A 26,012-nucleotide genomic window follows, 5' to 3' on the forward strand; every position below is an offset into this window, starting at 1 on the left:
GGTAGGGGGTTGTGTGAATGTAAATGTGGCCAATATGGAAATGGATTATTATCCATACAAAGCAGCACTCTGGGTATACGCACCAGACTAAAAATAGCTCTTGTTCATGAGTTGCTCCTTTTGAACTGCCAATGTGGCAGTTTTTAAAGAAAGCTGCTGTTTCATTGCTTGCTGAAATGGCTACAGCGAGGGAGCAGGGTCGTTTCTGTGCCTGTTGGCTTGTCATCTGTTTATTTGTTCTATTTCTGGTGGGCCGGCCTTGGGGTCTCCCACCATCTGCCTAATGTATGCTTTTGGTAGCTTCCTCAGGATCTCGTGGGTTGGGGGATTCCTCAGACTGTATTCAGGGAAAACCGCTGGTCATCCCCAGGGTGTTGCTCCCTGCCAGCATTAATATATATTGATGGAAGAGAGTGGCTCGTCCCTGATATCTGAAATGCAGGCCTGCTGTTACAGCTGTGTCTGGAGCATAGGCACTGGAAGTGTGGGGTCCAAGGGACCAACCGTTTTACCTTCCTCCCCCATTTTTTCAAGTGGCAAATCACTGCATCCCTGCAAATGCCCCTATATTGCAACACATACAGTAAGAAGACATTTAAGTCATTCCTGTCCATTCTAATACATTAAGTAAATATTTACATTTTAATCCAATCATAGAGCACAGTACATTATAGGGAAGAGGAACGTGTAGAAAAATCTCTTAAGTATTTACTGGGTGGCAGTTTTGGGTGTGTACATGAAAGAAATAAAATCGCCAGATGAGTACAATTGCAATATGAACACTAGATTTACCATTATTATGATTTTTAGACATGTTTTCTCACTGAAATTGCAACCTTGAGTGTTCTATGTGCACTCAAGATGGGTCATTTACAGTGGACTTTTGGCAAGAAGCCATTTCCCCTATTCCCAAGGCTGCATCTTCCATCTATATACCGCTAAACACACATTTTTTTGGCTGCTGCACTTCTGACATGATCGTGACGCTGGTGGTCTAGAGTGCATTTGTTTATTAGTCTTAGATCACACATAACGTGTGATCCAAGGCTTGTTTTGCCTTTGTAACACATGGCTTTGCAATGTGTTGTTGGACATAGGTTCATAGATTATGAGGTTCACTGCTACCCATGCTTGTGCAAACTTGTGCACGCATGACGGATTACAAATGGCACTTTCTCTTAGGTTAAGTCAACATTATCCTTGTCATGTTTATGTAACTAATATCTGCAAACGTCCTAGTGGCCGACATGCTCATAATGGACATTTATTGTCTGCTTCATATCTTGATGTAGGCTATAAATATCGTCTAGTGGTTTGTTGCTGCAGGTTACATTACAGTAAGTGTTATCCTTCGCCAAGAGCTAATGTAACTACAGAATTGGCGCAGGAGGATTTCTTCACCACACTCAGGAGCTCAAAGTCTTTGACCTCAGGCGTGGGCGTTCACTATAGACTCACCCATCAGTTAAATATGGGTTTAGTTAGGGCTGCATTTAGACCATTACAAACCATTCTCCCACAACCACTCAGAGCTGGCTTGGTTGGGCTTTAGAAGAAGGAAATATGATAAGTTAGTCTCTACTGCCGTCTGTAAATGGCTGTTTTATCTTATCCTCAGTGATGTGGGCTCTCAAGTCAAATGATAGGGTTTTTGTAAAGTGCAAATGCAGCTTTGAAAATACTTTTTTAACTGGGGAGATCATGGCCAAAGATAAACAGCAAGATGGGGGAATGATGCTGTAGGAATGGTATTCTCTGCCATAAGAACAAATAAATAAAGTAAGAACACTGTGAATTGAACATTGAAAGATTTCTCTACATTTTGTTTATTTTCATTTTATTACAGATTTCAAATGGAAGTTACAGTGTTGATCTTTTCAGATTTGCTAACCATGAGTAGCTGCTTGCAAATTTTGGGTCTCAGATGAGATCACATAATGTCTTGACTGACATTCCAGCAAAGCACACAATACGGTCACCTTAAAACACTAGCATGTTGTCATTGCTATACCTTTAAACAGTTTAATATATATTTCTGAACATAAACAACTTTCCCTAAAAGCTAATAGAACCAGTCTACCTGGTGCTGGGACACTGACAGTGAAACGACATTCAACTGTGGAAGAAAATTCATGTAAAAAAATCATGTAGTTGTACATTTAACAGTTACAAAGCAGAGTATAGTGTCTCTGTAAAACCAAGTATTGACTCTTATGTCCCCAAATTTTCAATCATTTGCTGTCAAAGGAGCATGTGTGGAGACTGTAACTTCATGAGATTACTTTTGAGCTTTTGAAGTCAAACTAAAGACTGAATTGTGTGAAGGTTGCAGCACTATAATGAAAAAGCAGCTTGTATTGTCATGCCTTCATGGTGTAAAATACAGTCCTCATAAACATGATGCATGACATAGTTAAAAATATGAAAGAGAGAGCTAAACCGTTCATTTAGTGAGGATCCATTTTCCTGGAAAACATTCCTTGTTTTTACCCTACATTTGAAACCCAGAGCCATGACGATGTTGGGAAGCATGAAGCAGAACCTCCTTATCGTATACAGCCGTCTCCCTAGACCGAAATATGGCCACCAGGATCCTCTTTAGGTCACCATAAGGTCAACAGGGAATACACTGCAGTGCATTGAAAGCATGTCTCTGGTGGGATTTGGAAACAGAACGATAGAGCCGATGACCCCCCTCTCAGCGTTACTACACACAGTGACAAGTCTATAAAGCTTTTATGAGCCTTAGAGAAGAGCTGCTCAGGGAGCAAATGGCATCCTGGAGAAGTAACTCCACTTGTGATTATGTGAACCTCTACTTTGAAATGTTTAAGTGTAACTATACCACATTTATTGTGTAGTTGTTTCCTATTTCACTTAAGTGCGATCAGTCTGAAAACCCCATTGTTTAACATAAATGTTGTTTATGAGTGTTTTTGATATTGTGTTATAACACATGGTTGCAGTGTTGTGTCTGTCTTGCTGCTCCATCTCTGCTGTGCTGCAATCCTGTGACCAGGCACTTCAGGCTATCTTCATACTGATATGAAGAGACAGGCATTGCCCTTGAGCAGCTCACTGAGCATTCTTCTGATAAAAGAAATGAGAACTACATGCTCTGTTTTCATACTCACAATTACAATATTAGATTCTGTCTGAATGTCATTGTTTTATAGACTAAAGGGAGATTATCTTTTATAAATGACTTTGCAGGCAGAAGTTGGCGGAATTGCAAATGAGTTTTGAAGGGAAACAGTTGAGGGAGCAGTTTTATCTCTGCTGTTTTTTTTAGTTGTGATTTGTTTGAGGGCAAAATCAAGAGCACAAGCTGAACCTGTGTTTGGCACTTAGCTGAAAATGGGGGAGACATGGTTGATGCCCAAATCTCTTAACCTTCAGACAGGCACAGGAGGAATGGGTGGTAGACAGAGGGGAAGGCAGCGTTAAACATCTCTGTTTACACTTTACAGAACAGTTCACTGAACACCAGTGATTTGACCCGAAAAAGAGTAGTTGCGAAGTTGAATTGCAAATGATATCCTACAGACATTTTTTCTTTATTAGCCAGTATAGAGCAGGGAATCAACCCACCACATGGGCTTGTGATGTTTTGCTAAGACAGCATTTGAATGTCTCAGTTGTATTAAGTTCTGTTGCACTTCATGATGAATCATAAATTTGCTCCACTGTACGAGTTAAGCAGCAAACATTCAAGCACAGAACCTGATTCTGACAAATGTATACTGAATATGTGTATTAAAATGATTCTTGTGAGGTTTTCTTTTTAATTAACTAAGCTTTGGAAGCTGAGTCAAAACATTCATTTTCGACACAGCCTACAGGAACATCTGGAAAGTCACGGAAAATTCTATTCTGGACAGGGAAAGTCAGGGAATTGAATTCATTCTTGGAATGAGTCATGAAGTGTTGTAGAATTTTGCCTGCCTAAATATTTTAAGATTTTAACTTCTGGAAGAAAAAAATCTGTTTGGATAGGGGGAAACGCTATATAAACACTTCGTATAGGAAACACTGGACTTTGGAATCTGGATTGGTACATGGATCAGTAACTTCAATACGATATCTGATGAATGAATTATGTCAGTATTAGCCTTTGATACTGATACTGAATCAGTTCAGTCCCAATTCTAGCTACATTCATATCTGATGCAGTTGAGCCTATTGTCTATAACAGTCCAACAGCAGAAGTTCAAAGCCTGCCTTACACGCAGTGAGGCTGTCAGTGAGCAGACCTGTCAGTGATGCGTGTCTCCTCTCTGCAGAGCTTCCGGAGAACTGGACGGACACGAGGGAAACCCTTCTGGAGGGTATGGTGTTCCAGCTCAAGTACCTGGGGGTTACGCTGGTCGAGCAGCCCAAAGGAGAGGAGCTGTCTGCAGCCGCTGTCAAGAGGATAGTGGCCACGGTGAGAGACTGCACGCATATACACACATCTCACATATCTCTCACACACATCTCACACATATCTCACTATCTGACTTGATACTCAGAATGGGATGCAAGATTTGATACAGCCAAAACATGATTTAGCCTGATATTACAAAAAAAAAAAAAAAATATGACTGCAGAAATATGTTAGGCAGACCTTTTTTGAAATGGTTTTGGCTTGCTTGAATTTAAAGAATTTACAAATGTATACAAAGTACAAATGATGTAGTTTTGATGGAGTGCTTGTGAAATTGTGATAGGCAAGCCGCCTCATTTGTGATTACTACAGCAGATTGAAGTGTCACTGGATTCATTTTTCTCCGCCCATGATTGTCACATTTTTGCATGCGAAAAAAATTGAATTTCCATTTCATTGTACATGTGTACACACACACACCGCTACCCAGACACACACTTGAATAGCTCAAAGACAAGACCCAAAACTGCCCACCCAAAATCTCTCGCCAAAGAACCGCTATTCAGAAAACCATTCCCAGAAAATGAGTTTGTCTCAAGCACGCATGTAGTATCTTTTTCCATTTCAACACCTCCATCACTTGAGGCCCATACCCGTCATTTTGGTTGTTTTCTCCTGTTGTGACCTGCCTTACACCTCAGTGGAAAGTGAGTGGTTGGCTTGCTACTCTCCCCTGAGGTTCAGGCTGGCATTTAGAAGAGGATGCAATCAGTTTGGACACCGCTGCTCAGTATGTGGCTCGGCCAACTTTATCATGGTGGAAAAGGCTTATTGTTATTGGATCTGGCAGCTTGGCAGATAATGAAGTTACAGGCAGCAGATTGGTGGGACACAGGACACTGTGACAGAGGCTCTGATTGGGCCTAATCTGTTTGGCTGCCCTTGATGAGCCCCCCCCCCCCCCCCCCCCCCCCCCGAATGGGATATTTTTGTAACCTTCCATTTTGTATGATAGGCTTACTTGGTGTAAAGTAATTTTTGTGAGGTTACAGTTACAACCTGGAGCAGACTGATGAAGTCTACTGACACACTTGTCCTCTCACATCTCGTAACATATTTTTTTTGTAAGTGTCTTTCAACAGACTGTGTTTTTTTTTTTTTGTGTGTTGGTGTTTTTGAGATTCTAACAAGCTGCTTGTTTTGACTGTGTGTCTCTGTTGGATGCCTCGCTGGGACTTCTGCTGCACCCTGGATCCATATGCATATTCTGTCTGTGTTGAGCATCAAGCCAGCGGTTCTGTAGTTTTTGGCTAGAAAGTTTCTGCAATTTCTTTAAGATTTAAACTTCTCTTTTCAGCGGTACATTAGGGCTGGGTGATGTGAACACACTCAAACATAACTATCTTTGACTAAATACCCCAATATTGATATTGTGATGCTGCTGAAGGGATAACTGCTGGTGCTTGTGTAAGTATATAGTAAAATGACTCCTTGTAATATAAGAGTCATCACTGTGGGTGTTTTTCCACCATACAGTTTATAGCCAGCCTGTTGTCATTTCCTGGCCCTCTAAATTTCTGTCTCCTCCCCTGCCCTCGGCTTCACCTCCCTCGCCGCTTCAATTTCATTCAAAGATTCTCTAAAACAGCTCATTCTGCAGATAAACAGATATAAACTGTTGCTACAATCAGCAGTGTGTTGTTAATTCAGTTCATTCAAAGTTCCTTCAAAGCAGCTTACTTTGTCGCTGAAAGTCTGCAGCTTCACCACATTTCTGAATCAGAGGTCAGAGACAAAATAATCAAAGTAATCCGACAAGGAGTCTTGAGAGAGCAAAATACATCCATCATTTCCATCCAAAATGCGTTTTTCTGCTTAACTGTCAGTTTTGTACAAGCACTCAAGCGTTAACCCATAAGCAGGACTGACTGTGTGTTTGCTGTGAGCTTGAGCTGTCAATACCCTCTAGTGGTCAGAAATTGCTTAGAGCAGCTTTAATGTGGATATGGTAATGGAACAGTCTAATGAATTCAGAAAATTGCTTCCCTTTACTGTGATGAAGTGTTTAAAACCTGGAAAAAGACAGCACTTATGCCATATCATGATATTACAATAATCCCAGACAATCATCCAGTCTCATACTGATATGTCGCCCAGCCCGACAGAAGAGGAAGTGCTCTGCTTTGCTGTGTAACTTTTCCTTTAATTAATTTAATTTATTGAATTTTGTTTGGCTGGTGTGATTGAAAATTACCAGTCTGACTTGTAGTTTACATAAATATGTTTACACATTGATGGTATGAGCAGCTTGACTCAGCAGCTCCACTGATTGCCTCTCTTTAATCCTCTCTCTCTCTCTCTCTCTCTCACCCTTCTTCCCGTGTGCTGTCTGTCTCTCTCACCTTTCTTTTCTCTCCCTGTCGCGTCCCTTCATTGCAGGCCAAAGCCAGCGGCAAAAAACTCCAGAAAGTCACGTTAACAGTCTCCCCAAGGGGAATCATTCTTTACGACAGTGCCTCCAACCAGCTGATAGAAAACATCTCCATATACAGGTCAGTTTCCCTCGGGTGATTGTTAATGTTCCTAACATATTCCGTGGCCCTGACTCAGCTGGGTGGCCCTGGTTATGAATGCTATCATCCCCCGTTTGTCCTTATCACCTGCAATAAAACAAAAGTTGTTACCCCCCACCCCCCTCTCCTCCTGTTCTCATCGATCACTGGAAGGCTGGTGGTGTGGGGAGGTGCAGACCTCTTAAGCAACATAAAGTGACTGTGAGAGAGAAGATCCAGTCTATCAATATAGTGCCTCATCAATCTCAACTCTGTGGAGAGCACTTCAACAGCTGTATGTCTGAGCTTTCACCTAAGGTCTGATTACTGTCTACGCACACACACACACACACACACACACACACTCACGCTCACACATATACCCTTCCTTACTAGCAAATGCCAACAGATCACACTAAACTATGTGCCTGCCATGGCTTGTGTGCTTAGAGCGCCCTACCCTCCATTAACCTAGAGCTTATGAGTGGCTCAGCCAAGCTTGACTCACTTTCCTAAAATTCCACATTTATGAGTCGACTTATCAAGGAGAGATGGGACTTTCATAATTTCTTCCAGTATGAATAGGCCTACTTTGAATGATTTCTTCTACCAGCTGGCAGATTTAGGACGAGATCTCAATTTTTGACAGCTTTCCCATGGTGTCGTAAAGCAGTTTGATTGACAGGTTGTCTTCACTGACCACATTTCTGTCTTTCCAGCTTCGTCCCTGGAATACTTTGGATCATGAGGGGTTCCCATTCTGGATCCCTTTGTTTTTATAACTTACATTATTCCATTCGGCTCACTTGCTTTCTTTGAACAAGTACTCCCTGGTAAAGTTGGTGAAGTCACTAGGATACAGTTCATTCTCGAGCGTACAGCTTTGGTCTATATTTCAGCTCTTACAGCACTGCAGTGTTTTTTCAAATTTAACTTCACATAAAACTCTCTGAAAGAAGGGGCAAGGCAGAATGTCAGAACGTCTTAGGCTGGGATCACATTTCATCCATAATGCAGGAAGTTGTAGAATTCTGCACGAGTCCCTGACTCAATCATATTGAGATCAAACCAATTATAAGTTGTAGTATTGCTACATTGCTACATATAGTTTTTGTGATTTTTTTTTTTTTAATGTATTTTTGAACAGTATAAAAGTCAGAGGGTGTCTGTCTGTCTGTCTTTACTTAGTTAAAAGAAAGGGCTCAGTATATAAAAAGGGTAGATACTGCATGTTCATGTAGTCAGAGTATTACAGCACACCAGGGCAACATCAGTACATAATAAAATTAAGGAATAGTTCCTCTATTTGGCAAAAGCCCTCTGATCTCAGCAGATATCAAAGTCCAATATTGGATGATTATGCACTTGGCCCCATGCATTTTGGCTACAGACAGTTCCATTAATACTACATCTTGAAATTTATGCAGCCACTGAATATGTTAAAGACTGTGTGTAGGTTGTCAGCACAGGGCCAAGAATTTTTCTTTCTTTCTTTCTTTTTTTTTTTTGGCTGCTGTCAGTCCGGCAGGGAAAGCACAGCTCTGGTTATCAGTGACTCATCATTCAATAATCAGAATCCAGGACAACATGATAATATCATGGTTCTCAAGGAAACAGAAAAATTGTTACTGCAGGACATATCCAAAATATATGTAGAAAAGATCCTACATCTCCTTGTGGACACAAGTTTCCGATGGGGGAGGGAATAATGTTCATAAGATGGTGTCTCCTTGGAGTGAGATCAAGTTTATGCAAAAAATTAAATTGGATTAATTTATTTTGGTTTGGATTTTTTTTGATGAGGTATTCAGATTGACCCACCCTGGGATAACAGATTTCCTCACTTGGGCTGTGCAGGTCCCTCCCCTAAATCTGACAAGCAGCCAGGAATCCACAAGAAGAATCTAAAAGAACTGAATAAAGGCAAGAGACACTACCCCTCATATTACAACCAACATGGAGTGAAGATTATGGGTTAGTAATGGATAATCCAGTAGTACACCATAGGCATGCATAGCCAACCTAAGGCGAAGATACAAGAAAAAAGAATTTCATGACAAATTATATTGAGCATGCAAGTCAGTGAATGATTTCAGACCTTTCACTCCATTGCCATGAAGAGTTTTTGTACTGTGCACCATGTAGAAAGCAAGAGGGATATCATGGGACCCAGTTGTAATAAAGGGGAACAGCAGAGTATACCAACTTCCTTTAATGATGAGGGGATGATAAATATGTTTCAGTGGGTTTCCATGACACCATGGCTTTAGGGTGAAGCCAGGAAGATGGAGTGCGTACCACACATGACCAAAAATAGGATTTAAAATTTGTCACTGATAAGCTACCCTCCTGTCTGTCATGCTACAGTATGGCTAATTTAAGACAGGGGTGTTTCCCCTTCCAGATAAATTCTTAAACTACATTACGGGGTTCATCTCAGTGGCTCTTAGGTGGAGAGAGATGCAACATACTAAAGTAAACATTTACCCTTGGAAGTTTTTCCATTTTAATGGTTGAGACGTGTTCTTGCAGGGAGAGAAGGAGCCTGTTCCATCTGTCAAGGTCTTTTTCTATGCATTTTAAAATACCAAGAAAATTTTTGGGTATAATGGAATTAAAGGCAGAAAAGATCTACTGAGATATTTAAAGTTTTGAAAAACTGGTATGTGGGATGGCAGTGTAGCAGAATTAAATAACTTCTTTAAGGGCATTAATACTGCCTTGGACCAGTTAATTTTGTAGTCTGAGAGAGCACTGAATTTGTCAAATGTATCCTTCATATGTTGAATGGAGGATGCTGGATTATTTATGTATAGAAAAATATTGTTGCAAACAAAGATATGATTCAATGTAGTGCAACTGATATTCTGTGGAAGCAGTTTTAATGTAAGCACAAATAAGAGTGCTGAGGGCTTCACAAGAATCCCTAGTTACAGGAAAAGGAGGAGAAAGCACTTTGATAAAGCATTTCCCAAAAAGGAAGATAGATTTCAGGGGGAATGCTATCCCACACTGATTTTTTTTTTCTTTCTTCATCTGTGAAATGGCATCCTTAAGCTCAGTTAAAGGTACTGGAACCTCCAGAACATCAGATTCAGCCTGGGTTAGAAAAGGAAGATCTGTAGTTTGAATTTGTCCTTGTTCAGTTTAATAGCTGAGGAATAGAGATTGGTGTAAAATTTAGAGAATTCAGCATTGATTTTACTTCGTTCTGTCAAAAGAGTGTATTTGGATTTAATAGTTGTAATATTTGCATTTTTTCATTTTGATGCAATATCCCCTTCAGACCCGCATTTTTTCTGCCGGGCGAAAAAAAAAAAAATTAACTGGACTCCTCTCCAGCATAAAAACGAAGTGGAAAAAACACATTTTTGCTAGTGTTTTTTCATGTCCATTGCAATGGACATCAGACTTTGAAAAAATCCTGTAAATGAACCATACGATGTATGTTCAAAATTACTTAAAATATTATCACTTGTAACAGTTAAATTTATGCTGACAGAAAATTTGTTTGGCCATCATGAACATAAATTTATATTTTTGATTGAAAATGGGCACTTACTCCTCCCCCTCTGCAGTCGCTCAGCCATGCTTGTCTTGTCCGATGTCTGTCACTCTCTCAGAGTGTGCTCAAAGTCATAACATGATTATGATTGGATAATCAGGATCCAACCAGTAACCAGCATTACTGACATCATTCAATTACCCAGTATTTATTGGTTTAGAGACAGAAATATGTCATGTCCATTCCAATGGACGCAGGGTCTGAAGGGCATATAAGTGGTAGCAGATAACCAGGTCTGGGTCCGTTAAAACAGTAGTTTCTCTTTGTTTTGTGAATTAGGAACTCAGCTTTCTGTCTAAGGAGAGCACCTAGCTTAGGGTGCATTCATTTAATAGCCTCCCTTCTATCCTCTGTGGCTGTTTTCGTTCTAATGAAGTGAGTTTTGTTTCTAGCTCCTTCAACCTGTCCAGTCCAGTTTTACTGTGTTGTGATGTGAAGCCTATTGTGGCCTTTCTAATTAACCGGGATCAGTGCTTCATCTATATGATGCCTATGAGAGGAATCTACACAAGCAACATGTTTTATTGGGCCTTTTGCACCATTATTATTCCAGCTGGTGATATTCAACAGTGTCGAGACAAAATTAAGATTGTTTTGTGGAAAAAGAGGAGCCTTGAAAATAAATTGCTTCATGTAGGTACAATACATCCACCAAGACACTTATGTAATCATAAGAGAAAGAGGATCTGAGCCGCCCAAATCACAGCAACACCCAGATATAACTACCCCATCAAGTACTTGGCAAAACAATAACAAAAATGAAACAACTCACACCTTTATTGCAATGCGACGCATCTGCAATGGAATGAAGAAGCGATAATGGGTCCTCTCATTTGAAATAAATGAGATGAAGAGTGCAGCAATTAAAAGGCTGACTGCATGAGGTGAGTCCAGCTGTGACCTCAGGATGGTGTGAAGACATAAAGCAGCCGGTCGTATCTCGCACCCTGCCGAAGTTCTCTTCCCCAGACATCTGCTACGAAGATAGATGAGCAATAAAAGAAATGGATTTGCCTAGACACCCAATTTCCCGCCGGTCTCCCTCCCCAACATCTGCTGTAAATCTCGACTGAGTCGTGTAAAATGCAGCTGTGGCTCTCTTGTGGTTTTATTTATTTTTTCCACCATTCCTTATTCATATTCCTTAGTCATGTGTGTATGTGTATGTGTGTGTGTGACCATCCCAGATTGAAGTTCACAGTTGGAGCACATTGCTGATGTAGGAAGGAGCAAAGGAAGGGCAGATGGCACCAATTCATTATAGCCTTCCTCCATCGTTTTGGGTCTCCCTTCCCAACTGGCCAGTGTGCCTGTCACTTTGCTCATGAGGTGATGATGTCTTTGACCGTGATTCAATGGTGGTACAACGCTACAGGTCCTGTACCTGAAATTGTGAAAAGCCCAACTGATAACTCCTACTTGCAACACAGACAGGAATCTTCATTCTTCCAGAGTGTACACAAAGGTTTCCAAGTTTACAGTGCCATGCGTTGTGTTTTCAAAGAGCTAAAATGTTTTTGACTATACTTTAAAGGGTCTGGAACCAATCTAAAATCTGTAATTTAAAACTCAGTGTGAGTCAAGGTTGTTAAACAGACGGTCACAGTAGGAGAGTGGTGTGGAAACTTGTTTGAAGAGCAGAAAGGAATGGCATTCCCTCAGAAAAATGGCACAGATGTCCTTAGCATGTGTTTGCTTAGAATTCGCAGTATTGTTTGGCCCTCTACCTGCGCACAGCAATCCGTGTGTGTTTGAGCATGAGGAGTGGGGTGAGATTGTCAGTGCAGCTTGGTTCGAGTACAGCGGAGATTTTTCCTTTTTAATGTAGTTTTGAGAAAAGCGAGGCTACACTGTTAAAAATAGTTTGCTGGAATAGCTTAAGGACTTAGTGGAAACAAAGTTGCACTATTGCCCTGCTTGATCTGTGAAGGCCGTGTAAGGTCTTAGGTTTCTTGGTTTCACTGAAAAAAGAGTGTTTGTGTTCCTTTCAGAATATCATACTGCACAGCGGACAAGATGCATGACAAAGTGTTTGCCTACATCGTCCAGAGCCAACAGAATGAGACCCTTGAGTGTCACGCCTTCTTGTGCACCAAGAGGAAAGTGGTAAGTGCACAAGTATGTGTGATTATATGTCTGCACTTCGCCCACTGTGTGCATAAATAGGCTATTTTGGCCAAGTATTGCATTATGCTTTGCGTGTCAGTGCCTGAGTTTTGCACAGTCACCTTCTATAACCGGTCATAGACCATGAAACCAACTACATCAGCAGGGCTGCCAAAAGACTGGTCATGTCGTTACCCAATCCTACCACCGGTTACCTCTGAACATACTCAACTAAAAATGGTGTAAGCTACAGGCTCTGTGCAGCATATTTAACCCATATTCCAGGAGATTAAGAGGGGGGATCTTTATGGATATGTATGTGTTGCAAAGAAAGTTCAGAATATCTGCTGCTTTGAACTGCACTTTTATGTATGTATCCATTTTTGCAAGTATTGAAATTAAAGGAGTTTGAGAAGAGGCTGAACGTGAAGGGAGACTGTCATCCCTCTCCAGCATTCCCTCTCTCCCTGGAGGTTTGCTGAACGAGCGAGCCACTCCCTCCCCTTCCTTCCCCTTGCTAATTTTGTTCTGGCCAAAAGGCCACGTATCCTCCCAGTCACATAAACAACTCATCATGGAGCCCCCGGGTTTCACTTCCTCCTCTTCAAGAATCTGTTACGGAACTCCTTGGGTTGATGAACGGTTCCTGATTTTGTCATTGGTCCCATAATACAGAGTTCCTTCTCTTTCCACAGTTGCGTTTAGATGTGATGTGCACGAGTGTTATTTATCCTCCTTTTTTTCTGTCACTTCATCTCTCTCTCTCTCTCTCTCTCACTGTCTCCACCAGGCCCAGGCGGTAACACTAACAGTGGCACAAGCTTTCAGAGTGGCATTCGAGTTCTGGCAGGCTGCCAAGGAAGGTATGCATGGTCGCCCCCAGCGACCGGAGGAGTGTGACGGATGAGTGGAACCGTTCTTCTCTTCCTTCTCACCTCCTCCACTACTCCTATCACCCGTTACTCTTTTGTGGCATCCCTGACTTTGTCTTTAACTGCTGGTCCTACACTCTCTGTTTTTCTCATTCTCACTCTTGCTCTCTCATTATCATCCTCCCCCACTGCTTTTATTCTCCGTATTTACTGTAACCATCTTTTATCTTCATACATGGTGGGAGCGTTGGGCAGCTGAACAATGAGTCTTTCATACTACATATTCCAGGACGATGTTGCAACATCAATTTTCCTGTCTTTCTCTTGGACTCGTAGCCTTGACATCCCCCAAAAGTGTCATGTGAAATACTGGAGCAGTGTTTGGCCGCTCCCACCTGTCACTGTTGTCTAACACTCACACACCAAGACACACACAGAAGAACGTTCATATTATATTCTTCAACTCGAGCAGTCCCCCTCCCTCAGTGAGTAAATCATAGCCAGGAGAACACTGAGGCCTGATGAAGCCTCTTTATTAAAGGCAGCTCAGTCATGGTTAAAGACTCATCTAGGTATCGACCGGAGAGGGGAGTGGTGGAATTAGGAGAGGAATTAGGAGGCTAGCCTGGGGCAGAGGTGGGCTGCATGGCTGGCGTAAATCTCTTTTTCCTGTACTGCTACTGCTTATGGTGAGAACAGGACTCAGCTGTGTGGGAGCTGGGATTTTCCCTGGATATATTTCTTCTTTATTCCTCCATACCTCTCCTTACTCTATAAAAATCTTCTGTCATCATTATCTTTTTATGTTTTTTTTTTATGCTTTGTTATGTCAAAATCCTGAAGAATTCTGCTCCATTCAAAACTGAAATCGTGCGTGTCCTTAATAGTAGACTACACGCTGAACTTGTGCTCAGGCACAGATTTAGACACAGTAGACATTTTGAAATGCTGTGTAAGGATGGTGTCACGCACAGCCCCTCATTATTTTGTACAGCTCAGCAGAACACGCATGTAATTTACTGCATGTATGACTCCCATGTAAATGAGAAGTCCTGGGGGGGCTTAGCCACATAAAATGGGTGATTATTGTATCACCATGTCTCCGGTCTTCATCTTTACATGCATCCTACTCATGTGCTGCCTTGTGCGAACACTTGGAATCTCCAAAGTGCACAGTGATGCTGTCAGTCCCGTTCTGCACCTGGCACCTTGATCCCCCCGTCAGGTTGTTTTGTTTTCCCTGTCTAAAGCCCCCACCAGCCTGTGCTCATCTTGGTTTATTACTGTCAGGGAGACGGGTGAAGAAGAGGCGAGGGAAAGAGGGGGATGGGGAAGAGGAGAGAGGGCAAGAGAGCATGAAGGGGGGTGGAGGGGGGTTGAGATAGGGGCGCACAAGAGGGAAAATGTGTATATGTGTGTGTGTGTGTGTGTGTGTGTGTGTGTGTCAGCTCACCCCCCACTGACAGCTTCAGTGCCAGCGCCATTGATCCAGTCTCAGTCTCAGTGTGAGAAAGTGAAGGCAAGCTTATTTATTCCACTCTTTGTAGACAGTCTTACACAGTAACAGAAAACCTAGCCCCTTCTTTAAGTTACTCCTCGTTTCCACTCCCTCTCTGCTGTGGCATTTACGAATATATTAATTTTGACACATTTACATATTTGCGGTGTTATTTTTTTTCTCAGAGATCAAGGCCACGGGCTTCTCGCTCCGTGCTTCCTCGTTTGGCTCTCCGCTTTTCTGCGTGGAATATTAAAAACTGCAAATTAGCGCATGCTGCCTTGTCTTCAGCCCTCTCAGTTCCACTCCCTCACCTTACTCTCTTGCTACACTTTGCCTCCCACCCACTTTTTTTTCTCCCTCCCCTTATCTCTTGCGCTCTCTTTTCCTCTCTCCCCATTCTTCATCTGCTCTCCTCTTACTCTGCTCACAGAAGCGAGCCTGGTAACCCGTCTAATTTGCCAAGCTGTGTTTTCGTCTCATTCAATACAATGTCGCTGATGAAGGAGAAAAGAGGCATAGCTGGTTGAGGGGGGTTGTGGATGGGGAAGGAAGAATATCTTTCAAACGTAGTGGCGTTCTCATGTGGCAGAGGAGACGGAAGCAAGACGCGGAGAAAACGAGGAGAGGAAAAAAAACATTTCTGAGTCTGCTACATGCAAGTTACAAGACCCCAGAGGATCAGGGCAAAGAAAAGCAGGGGGGTTGTCTAACTGTGCCTAGTTCATTGCTTGTTTCTTACAAACTCTTCTCCACCCCCCGCATTGGTACTTTATAGCCCACTACATGTGCCTGACCCACATTTCACTATATACCACAGCTTCCATCTCCATGCATAAGAAATCTGGGTTCATAGAGTATTCGCTGTGAACAGCACAGCTAGCTTTGAACTTGCATATCCTTTGGAGTTGTTTTTAAGTTTAGTAGTCGTTTAACACTCACTCAGACTGAAAGCTGTGCACATGGGGGGAAACAAGTGCCTAGGGAAAGGTTTGTAATGCAGCCATCACTGAGCTACACTGGCTCTCAGGGAGAATGGGATGACTCCAAAGAGGAGGCTGTTATTTTATTTTATTTTGTCTAGACCAAGTACGATTAAGAAATCATTAAAAGCCTTACTGTAAGCAGCACCCTTGAGGGATCGGCTGAATGGGCATTTAATCTCTAGCCATATTATTCGAAGAGCGAGTTACAGTGGGTCAGCATCTGGGCCCTTTAAGGAGTTACCAAGCTTGAATAGAGTGTCTTGAGTTTTGTTAAGTGATTCATTTCTGTCTATCTGACAGAAATGCCTATACCTTAGGTAAGGCAGATGTATATTTATGTGTACTTTTGTGAGTTTTAGAGACATCCTTCTAGACTTAGAATAATAATAGACTTTCTCAGAAACCCAGTGCTTGACTAATTTAGTTGGGAAGAGCAGAATTGTGGAGGAAATATCAGGAGAGCTCTTGTCTGTTGAAGTTGGTGACCTGACCTGGAGTTGGTTACTGCTCTAAGCCCTGCTCTCAGCAGGTGAGACGGTTTGGAGCAAACAGAGCTTTATCCATCTGACCCAGATGCCACTTGTTAGCAGAGTGTTAGAAATTCCCTGACCTGATGTTAAGGTACCACTTTTTCACATGCTGTAGTTAGTGACTATTTTATTAATTCTGTAGCTTTTGATCCTTTGAAGCCCAAACCATCTAGATTTCAGCAGGCAGGTTGGAAGAGTAAGAGCTGTTGTTTTCTCCAAATCGCAGGAGCTGAATTTTTTTGATAAACATCAAAACAACATACCATTATAAATGAAGCATTGTGGTGTTACAGAGTCTCCCCATCCTGCAACTCGTATTCTCCAGATGTAAGGAAACATGCTTCTTTGGCACAGACCGCAGAAAAAAATCATCATCATTTTAATATTTTTTCAGTCAAAATTAAAGACAAAAACTACCATTCCCACTAAAATCAGGACTCATCATAATCGCATCTGTCAAAATAATTGCAATATCACAATTATTTTTGGCATATCGTTCATCCCTACAGTTATGTTTGTTCACACACATCACATGCATGGCTAGAGAAACTTAAAAACACATCTTTTAATCAGCTAGAGAAGTAAACGGTTCCCGTGGCAATACACTCAAAGGGTTTTCACCTCTCACCCCGTGGTTGCAAGCTGCAGATCAGTGCCTTGCTGTATTTTGCTGACTGATCTCTCTTTTTTCTGTCTCCCTCCCCGACCCCCTGCTGGTAACCCACACAGAAAAAGAGAAACGAGTAAAGTCGGGCTCAGACGGGGAAGGAGCCAGCAGTTCCCAGTCGGAGAACTCGGCCAGCATGGGCAGCCTGAAGGGAGGAGGTGAGTCACTGTCGGCCTTCATCACATCTTTCTGTCCCCCCCGCCCGCCTCACCATCTCTGTCACAGCAATCATAGCCTCAGGGGAAGGAACACCATTCAAGCACTCCTCAAAGGTTGGCCTATATTGGTGCCGCAGGTCAGCTCACAGCAATCTGCGTTATTTTGGTTGTCCTTATTATGAAGAATCTGTCATCATTAAAATGAACCACAAATGTCACGATAAACATTTAGTACATTTGACATTTTTAGGATGATTATGATGATAATGGTAATGATGATGCCCTCTTAAATTTGGAAGAGAGAAGTCTTTTTTTGCCATGATGTGGATCCATTTAAAAAAAGATCTTGGTTCACAACCCCCCTGGCTGTCCCAGCGACATTTTCTCATATTAGAAAACTACTCATGGAAGACTGAAGGGACAAATAAATGGTCATATTCATCGGCACTCTGGAAGCACAGCCCCGGCACTGTTTGTATGAAAAGCATGAAAGAGGCCTACATTTTCCATGACCAGGCTTTTCCTGTTCTAAGAGATTTTCTGAGCAGACATATTTCCAGATTCCAGGGCTTTAGACAAACAGTCACCTCCTCTAAACATGTTGTTGATTGTCACTCAGCCAGACAACCTTCAGGCCTTATTATCTCAATGTTTTGTCCACGGCCTAAGATGAAATGAGCAGTGTCCTTTTGTTAACGGCACAGTGGCTCTACACTAATGCTAGAAAACCATTTCCATTTGTCTGTGTCTTTGTGCATGCCTGTCTGTGTCTGAGAGATGAATGTGAATAAGACACTTTTGTGCCAGTGGCCATTGTTGACATTTTCATTGATCTTTTGGAGGATGAGGGTTTTGGTCTGAGGTAGGTCAACTCCAAAAACGTCTGAAAACGTCAGCTTAGCACTGCTCTTCCCCGTCGCCCTGCCAGGTGGCTGCCAGCCAGAATAGGATCTCTCTAAATCTGCTCTGACACACAGTTTATGTGGGGCGGAGGCCTTGGATGTGCAACATTTTGGGGCTGACAGGGGTTTGGGGATGATCCCCTAGTGAGAAGATTCATCAAACTGGGCCTTGGAATCAGATCATGGTAACAAAGAAGCTTGGTGTTGTGCGTTTGGTCTAACGTTATCCCAGTGAGCACTCAGTGGGACGTTTGGCTGCTCAAGGATGGGATTTCTGTCAAGTACAATGACATAATTGTACAGCGGACTAGTACAGAGTGTCTGAGTGCTTTTTGAAATAGGCTGACCGTTTCTATCTTGCCAAAAGTTTTCAACACCCTAAAGAGACGATTGGGGACAGCACATCTTTAGTGGTAACAGAAGGATACGATTATGTACCCTTCACTTTGGCTGAGAAAATTCATCCTACTGAGTCAGGGCCAGAGTGGCTGTCAGAGTTGATTCAGCTTTATTCATGAGACATGATACCTCCAACTCTCATTCAGCCTCCTGCCTATCACAGAAGCTGGTATATGTGCCTGCCTGCCTGACTCTGCTGAATGTTTGTGGCCACAACATTCAGCTGCTATTTTACCCTGTGCTGTCCTGATTATCAGAAGGGGTTTATCTTTCTTGAGACTAGAAATCTGATTTCACTCACCCCATCTGCTCTGTTTCTCTGGGTCAAATCTACCAGCTTTGTGCTGCTGGGATCCCAGCACCTCTACTCCCAAACATCCAAGCTGTTAACTTGGAAACATTATCGGCATATGACCCTTGATTCCTCCTCTCCCCAGGACGGACATATCAGATGACCAGACGCACAGATAATTGCCCCCCTCATGAAAGGGAAGATGCTTTAAATGCCATTGAGCCAATGTTGATGGAAAGAGCAGATTGAGGGGAACTGCCTCTGCAGGCCGACTGTCATTTATGAGCCTCTGTCTTTTGGGGAGCCGTGCATAATGAGGAAAATGTCATTTTAGGATAATAAAGGCTCCAGATAGAAGAGGGTACTTAACCACCTTGCACAGTGATAGTAATAGAGACTGAGAGAAATCTTTGTGCTTTCCTCTAACAGGACAACTTTCTAGCTGTTTAAACCAAGGAATTCCTTGAGATTTTGATTTACACTCATAATTGACACACATTAATCATTGAGCACAGCCATTGGAAACCAGTGACATGGCACATCACTGGTGTCTCATTGGTTTGGTGTGTCACAGGGTTACTCCATGCTCACTTATCACCAAGTGACAATCCACAGATGGCCACATCGATGAGATACATCAGAGGCCTAATAAGGAAAAATTGGACCCTAATGAATAGCTTCTTAGCCTTTGTGCACACAAGCTTCTGTTTACTGTTACTATTGGTGTATGATAATCACAAGAGCCTGGCAAATGGTTATGTGGAGCAAATTTATCTTCATAATTACACTGTTGTCTCTTGGCTTCCACTTATTACTGCAATAATGCAACTCAGTAGCAGCTGATTGGTGACAGTTTAGAATAGACTGTGTATTATTCTGTTTTAGGCACACATATGGGAATAGTCTCAGATCTTGTTTTTTTCACATGCTTATTGATGTGTTTGGTATGTGTTGCAGAGGTGGCTACAGGGAAACTTCTGGACTTGGCAGAGGGGGCCAATGTGGCACTGGTCCACTCAGGAACAATGGAGACTGAGCCAGATCCTATTATGGTGCATAACCACGCAACAGAGAACAACAATACTGTATGGGTAAGACGAGAGATGGGCTGGTCAGTGAGGTTCAGTTGTAACCAGCTGTTGGGGCTTGATAAGGTGGGAGAGGAATAATGCTACAATATCATGGGTAAAAGGGAAACAATATTTAATTGGCCAAAGTGCATGAAGATATACTTGTTGTATTGGAGGGAGTGGATTCTGTATATAGAGAGTTGGTATGTTGAGTTAGACAATAGTGCATTGAACAGAACCTGCCTTATCAGATCCTCCACATAGCTTGAGAGGGAGTGGGACTGTTTTAGACAAGATTAACGAATCAAGACCACATGAAAAGGTTAGGGAAAGGTGGGGAGAGGTGATTTGTGTGTGCATGTGCGAGAGAGCATTAACTTCTAGTAACCCAGACCCTCTATTTATAGTTCCCTTAAACCACAGGTGTGATAGCACAGCGGCTCGCTCAGACGTCACTCACTCATACCAGCAAACATTTTCCTACATAAACACTGTTTACTTATATTCTCTCCTGACAAAAGTGTTGCCTCTGTAAACCAATATCTGTGTGTTTTGTCTGGCAGGAGCTGGAGGACGGTCTGGACGAGGCTTTCTCAAGGTGAGAGAAAGTTTGGATTTGGTTTCCCCAACGCCCAGGCTCTGTTTAACAGCCACACAAGCTGTGTTCTGGAAATAGCCACCCGTGGTTTGGGCTGCTCTCATAATAAATACTGCCACTCCCTCTGCTTGGCTCACCGCGGTGCCCTCCCACAACCAGGACACCGGCTCAGTTTACAGTCCTCAGCACAGCAGACATTCGCGTCATGCTGCTTTAGTAGGCTTCATTTACCACCATCTCGGGCCCACACACCGATTTCACAGAACCTCACTCAAAGGAAAATTTCAGGAAGCCTGTGATTACATATGGGTGCTGTTGGGGAAAGCATACTGTAGTGGTGTTTGGATCACAACGGCAAAAGAAAATAAGCTATTTCAAGGCGGATTACTCTTTTTAGCACTTTTTTGATGCTACAAATATGAAACTGCTTAGTTTGGTTGCACGCTTCTTTGGCAGAAATCGTCAAAGTGTGGTTGTGTAAAAGCACAGACGGGGAGCACACAAAAGTTAAAGTCTCATACTTCTCAGGTTCAGAATTGACAGGAAAAATCCCCAGTTGCCTTGTCCAGCCTGATTGGGATTCTCCAAACTCATGATATACCATCTATAAGATAATCTAAATCCAGCTGCGGTCCAGTGTGATAAATGCTTCCCATTTAGTCTGTATCGGCCGCACACCCACATAGGCTTTGGTGGCCTGCTGGTAAGTTGCATGGCACAACTTGTTTACTGGTATTTGTTTTAGATTCTGCCATGAAGATTCATTCAACCCTTTTATTAGTGCTTTTATTTCCACTGGCTCTGATTTTCATTCCCTCTGCTAATTTGACAGTGGCCTCCCTCTCTCTCATTTAGTGGAGGGAGAATGTATTCCACCGTCTCTGTAATCAAGCACTAAGAGGCCATTTTAGCCCGGTTATCAGATGATTATTTGTCTGCACACACTGTAATTACACCCTAACACCGTTAATCTACCACTCTGTGATTAACGAGGAGGCTCCCAGCACCAGCAGCAACGTATCCAGATGCAAATTTCTGTAATTGAAGGAAATTCAGCGGCCCAAGGGTCCAGCTCAATTTTTTGTTCATCAGGACAAACCGATTGCGGACATGCACTATGTGCTACTCAAGTCAGAGCTCAGCTGTGGCAAAGTGGAGAGAGAAAATCATAGAATTCATTGTTACATGAGAGACAATATTACGAAGTTATACTGTTTTTATTGTTGTCATTGTACATAGTTGCTGATGCACAGCACATAGAGTTTGAAGTGTTCCCCATATTGGTGGATTGCTTTCAGATTGTATAGTACCAGAGTCTTTTTACCTTTACTTGAGTACCTTAAATGTGCCTGGTTGTCTCTGTACTTTGTGAAGAAGATCCCCAAAGCAATTAGAGAGTGATTTTTTTTTTTTCATAAACAGCAGAGCAAGGGAGAAAAAAAAAACTTGAGTTCTCCTTGAAAGAGCTACATATAAATCCCTTTCAGCTTTGCAGGGTTTTTGTTAATGGTTGTTTTTTCCTCTCTTGTCCTCAGGGAAAGAGGTGAAGTAGGGGCAGACTCTCCCTCTCTTCCAAAATGTTAGCAAAACACTCAGTATATTAAAAGCGGTTTACATGCACCTGGGCTTCCTAACCCTTCCGACATGCTGGAGATTATGTAATAGGCAGCACAACATCTGAGCATCACAAAAACATCTGTGGTCTTCGTGCACGGCCAAGGATTTCATTGCAAAGAGCCCAGAATACTTATCTCAAGTGTGCCTCTACTGTTTTTGGTTTATTTGTTTTTACCTGATGCATGACCGGTGTCGGTTCTCTTCACCATAGTCATGACTCGGTTAGTTAAAGTGGTATAAGTAATGTCAGGATATCATATTTTTGCCCAGTGTTCCCTAACTGAAGACCAGTCCACATGTTGGAGCTGGGATAGTTCTTTGTTGCTATGTGAGACTGCACTGCCATCTGCTGGCTGTAGGCTATTGGTGCACTGTAGATTCTTGGGTGCCTTTTGATTCCTTGGGGGCAAAAGACATAATGGTATGGTGATGTTCGCTTTGCTGCAGAGTTTGAGGAAAAAGGCTTGAGTATCAAATATGTGTGACTGTGAGGCTGTAGCTTTGTTTGGTTAAATTCGAAGACTGGCACTACTGAAAATAAGAAAAAGATTCTGCACTGTTGCCATTCAAAAATGTATGCGTTTACTTTATTGTAAGGCAGTTCAGCATCCACAGACATGTATATTTGCCAAGCATTGCCTGACTTGTGATGTTTCCTTTGCACCCCCAGCCGCAGTCTGGATAGCTTTGAATCCTACTCAGGTAACAATGCCGTTCACTGGATCTTGTGACATCCACCCCTTCCCTCCTTAGTCATCCCACCATTCATTCCCACTTCAAAAACAATTTGCCCTCTTGTTGTATGGCCAAATTAATCAGGACAAATGTAGTTTTATGTCTTTATTAGGCCGTGTACCATTAGCGCGGCTCACAACCCTGTTCAGCGAACTTTGAGAAACTCAAAGGGGGCAAAAACCTGCACTAGCATTCCAATTTCATCTGTCACTGTGTCTCGTAAGGCGAGGAACTCGTAGTCGTCCCCTCTGTCCACATCCTCATCACAGTTGTTTTGTTTCTCCGCCTCACAACCATCAGCATTGCACTCTCCATTGCTGCCACGTCACTGAGTGAGTGATGTCATGGTGAGCCAAAACAGTGTGTGTCTGTGTAGCGTTGATGTGTGAAAAGGAAGTATTTATATATGTTTTGGTCTCATGTATGTTTGTTAAGCAGTGTCATTTAGGGTTGTCATGTGATTGTCACGTAAGGAACCATCTTTTTGCCCCTGTCTGGCCATCGTGACTCTGCTGTTGTTCATAACCAAAAGCACTAGATTAGCATTGTCATTGTGATCACCACTGAAGTGTCTGTCCCGACATGATGTACATACAGAACATATAGTGCATGACTTATGACTAGGCTTAATGGTGATGCTCTCTAGATATTTAGACATTTTGAAAGTGTAGCTCATACCATCTCATGCATTCTTCATAGATGATCTTAATTCGGATCCCCACCCAAGTGTCATCATAGTTTTCTCGACTGTTAAAGTTGCTAAATGAAATGTCTCCTTCTTTTCTCTGCTCCCACAGACTCGCTGAGTCTCGCACTAACCCCCAGGTCCTGGACATTGGGGTAAACCCTCAGGACTTCAACACTGAAGAGTGCCTGTCCCCAGGCAAATGGGACCAAGCGGACACGGACCTCACCGAACAAAAGGACACTTTTGGGTTCTAAGGTGAAACCGTCGCCAAGAAGGAGAAAAACAGGGAAAGATGAGGAGAAAAGGTGGGTGGTACATGGTTGCAAACTGTGGAGAAGTAGCAAAATGGACACTGGTGACACCAGTGGGGTTTCCCACCTTTTCCTCGCTGCCAAGTCCTCTCAGTGTCGCCATCTAGTGGCTGGGATGCTACTGCATCTGCGTCTGACCAGAGGAGGACAACATGAGCAGGCTGCTCACAGAACAGACCAAAGCAATACAAAACAGTTAATCGCTTTTCTATGAAAACATGCAGTCATTTGTTTGTTACAGTCAGTGTATAGGTTCCTTTTTTGTTTCTGTTTACCCACTCACTGTATGTAATGGTATGTTTGTGTACTGTATGTTTTTGTGTATCTGGCACTCAAAAAAGTGAGTGTGTGTGTGTGTGTGTGTGTGTGTGTGTGTGTGTGTGTATATATATATATATATACATATATATTTGTACAAACTGAGATGAGAACTATGCTGAGTTTGGAGCGGTTCATTAAGTGATGTAAAGGTCAAGTAGGGTGCTGACAGTTACATTTCATTTATTTAGACATGGAGTGTTGTAACCAGGTTAGAGAGAAGTTTGGCTGGTTAACTCACCAGTTGCAGCGATGGGAATAAATGGAGGAAAATAAAGTTACTACCTGTTACGTGACTCAAGGCTTCAGCCTTTGGTTGGTCAACAAAGGCTTTAAAATGTGTGTATGTTTGGTTTAAGTGTGAGTGAAAACAGATGTGGACAAAAGGACAATCTTTTTTTTTTTCATAATGCAAAATGTACTTTTGCACTCCACTTTCATCCAAATCTCTAAAGCACATATTACATGTAGGGGAATTTATTGTCAATAACCTTCAAACTCATTTAGGCTTATATACCACTGTATGTTAAATTATAACATGATTTTGCTTGTTTACTATTTTTCCCGGGATGCTTCCCAGTGTTATCTTTGGCATTTTGTTAATGTTTGAAATTAATTTAATTGAGAACATAAACTTCAATGAAATTAAAAGTGTGTGGTATTTTTTCATTCCTATTTTAAGTTTTGCCATTTTTATCATGAACTGAAATGTACAGCTAGCCCAAAAGCATGGCTGTCATCGATTGGTACGTTTACTTGCATCTTGAGTTGTGTTGTCTTTTTTCTGAGAAAAGAAGCATGTGTGTCTGTAAAAGTGACCGCAGAGAGATGAAAATTCAGTTTTCTGCAGCCTTGAATGAGGAGTGGACAAAGAATGTTTTAATTTGAGACATTTAGCTGTATAATAACACATAAAAACAAAATTTAGACTGGACAGTTTGTGAAAAAGTAGGTTGTGCTGAGGGCATATTAAAACGGTTTTACCTAACTTTTGGCTGTTTCATATTGACAGTAATTTATTTCTTAACTCCCTCTTCAATTTGATTTTGCAGACTATTGTCTTTTAACACGCAGCTTGACGATGTTAATTCTTTCTCAAATGCAAGCAAGAAAGCAGTGAACATAAATTAATCTGTCATCTCTTTTAAACATAATGAAATACTTTGGTAGAGTGGAAAAGAAAGATTGGAAGTAAAGATCTTTTTACCCATGGGAGTTTATTTTACAGTAGTGCTATGGGTTATTGACATGACACCACCGAAGACGAAAATAATTCACCTAATCTGACTTTTGCTTCATGAATCTTAGGGGATTCTAGCCAAAAAAAGTCTTGTTGCCCTAATACTTCAGGTAGGAGGGATAAAGAGAGAAGATGCAACAGAAAAAAAACAGGGAGGTGGAAAGACGAGGAAATAAACTTGGGAGGAGACATGAATGAAAAAGTGTGAGGAGATGCAGAGCTATTTGACAACAGTCCTGGCACACAAAGCCAAGTTCACTTACTCTGATCATGCAACTGCAGCTTAAACCCAGAGGGATCAATTTGAACAATCTTGAAGTCAAAGTGTATAAATAAGAGTACAGGCACAACCCCAGATGATCATTTTAACACAATCCCTGCAACATGCGAACAAGACTGTGCAGCCAAAGGCCAGACTGATGAGATTCTCTCTAGAAACCCTCGTTGAAACATGCATACAGACCAGCGTTCAGTCCAACTTTATGATTTAACAGTGTGATTTAATGAGTCATATAAAATAATGCAGTAGTCTATTACAGAAA

The 26,012-nt window shown here is 42.1% G+C and overlaps 1 protein-coding gene across 5 annotated transcripts in view; it reads left to right on the forward strand.

The window, feature by feature from the left end:
• The window catches only part of ldlrap1b (low density lipoprotein receptor adaptor protein 1b), a 38,838-nt gene extending 13,957 nt beyond the window's left edge, over window positions 1–24,881 (forward strand). Inside the window, exons 2-10 of one of the 5 annotated variants that reach the window (XM_030044247.1) lie at window positions 4,284–4,426; window positions 6,806–6,918; window positions 12,475–12,589; window positions 13,380–13,452; window positions 17,205–17,300; window positions 19,851–19,945; window positions 20,527–20,561; window positions 22,849–22,880; window positions 23,711–24,881. In XM_030044247.1, the coding sequence (XP_029900107.1) occupies window positions 4,284–4,426; window positions 6,806–6,918; window positions 12,475–12,589; window positions 13,380–13,452; window positions 17,205–17,300; window positions 19,851–19,945; window positions 20,527–20,561; window positions 22,849–22,880; window positions 23,711–23,757 (749 nt within the window). In that variant the 3' untranslated portion in view covers window positions 23,758–24,881. Of the gene's footprint in view, window positions 1–4,283; window positions 4,427–6,805; window positions 6,919–12,474; window positions 12,590–13,379; window positions 13,453–17,204; window positions 17,301–19,850; window positions 19,985–20,526; window positions 20,562–22,848; window positions 22,881–23,213; window positions 23,508–23,710 lie in introns of those variants that run through there. The other 4 variants (XM_030044245.1, XM_030044246.1, XM_030044244.1 and 1 more) reach the window with 4 other exon arrangements.
• The last annotated feature ends 1,131 nt before the right edge of the window (window positions 24,882–26,012 follow it).

The sequence above is a fragment of the Myripristis murdjan genome, chromosome 22 (genome assembly GCF_902150065.1).
Source record: "Myripristis murdjan chromosome 22, fMyrMur1.1, whole genome shotgun sequence".
Lineage (NCBI taxonomy): Eukaryota > Metazoa > Chordata > Actinopteri > Holocentriformes > Holocentridae > Myripristis > Myripristis murdjan.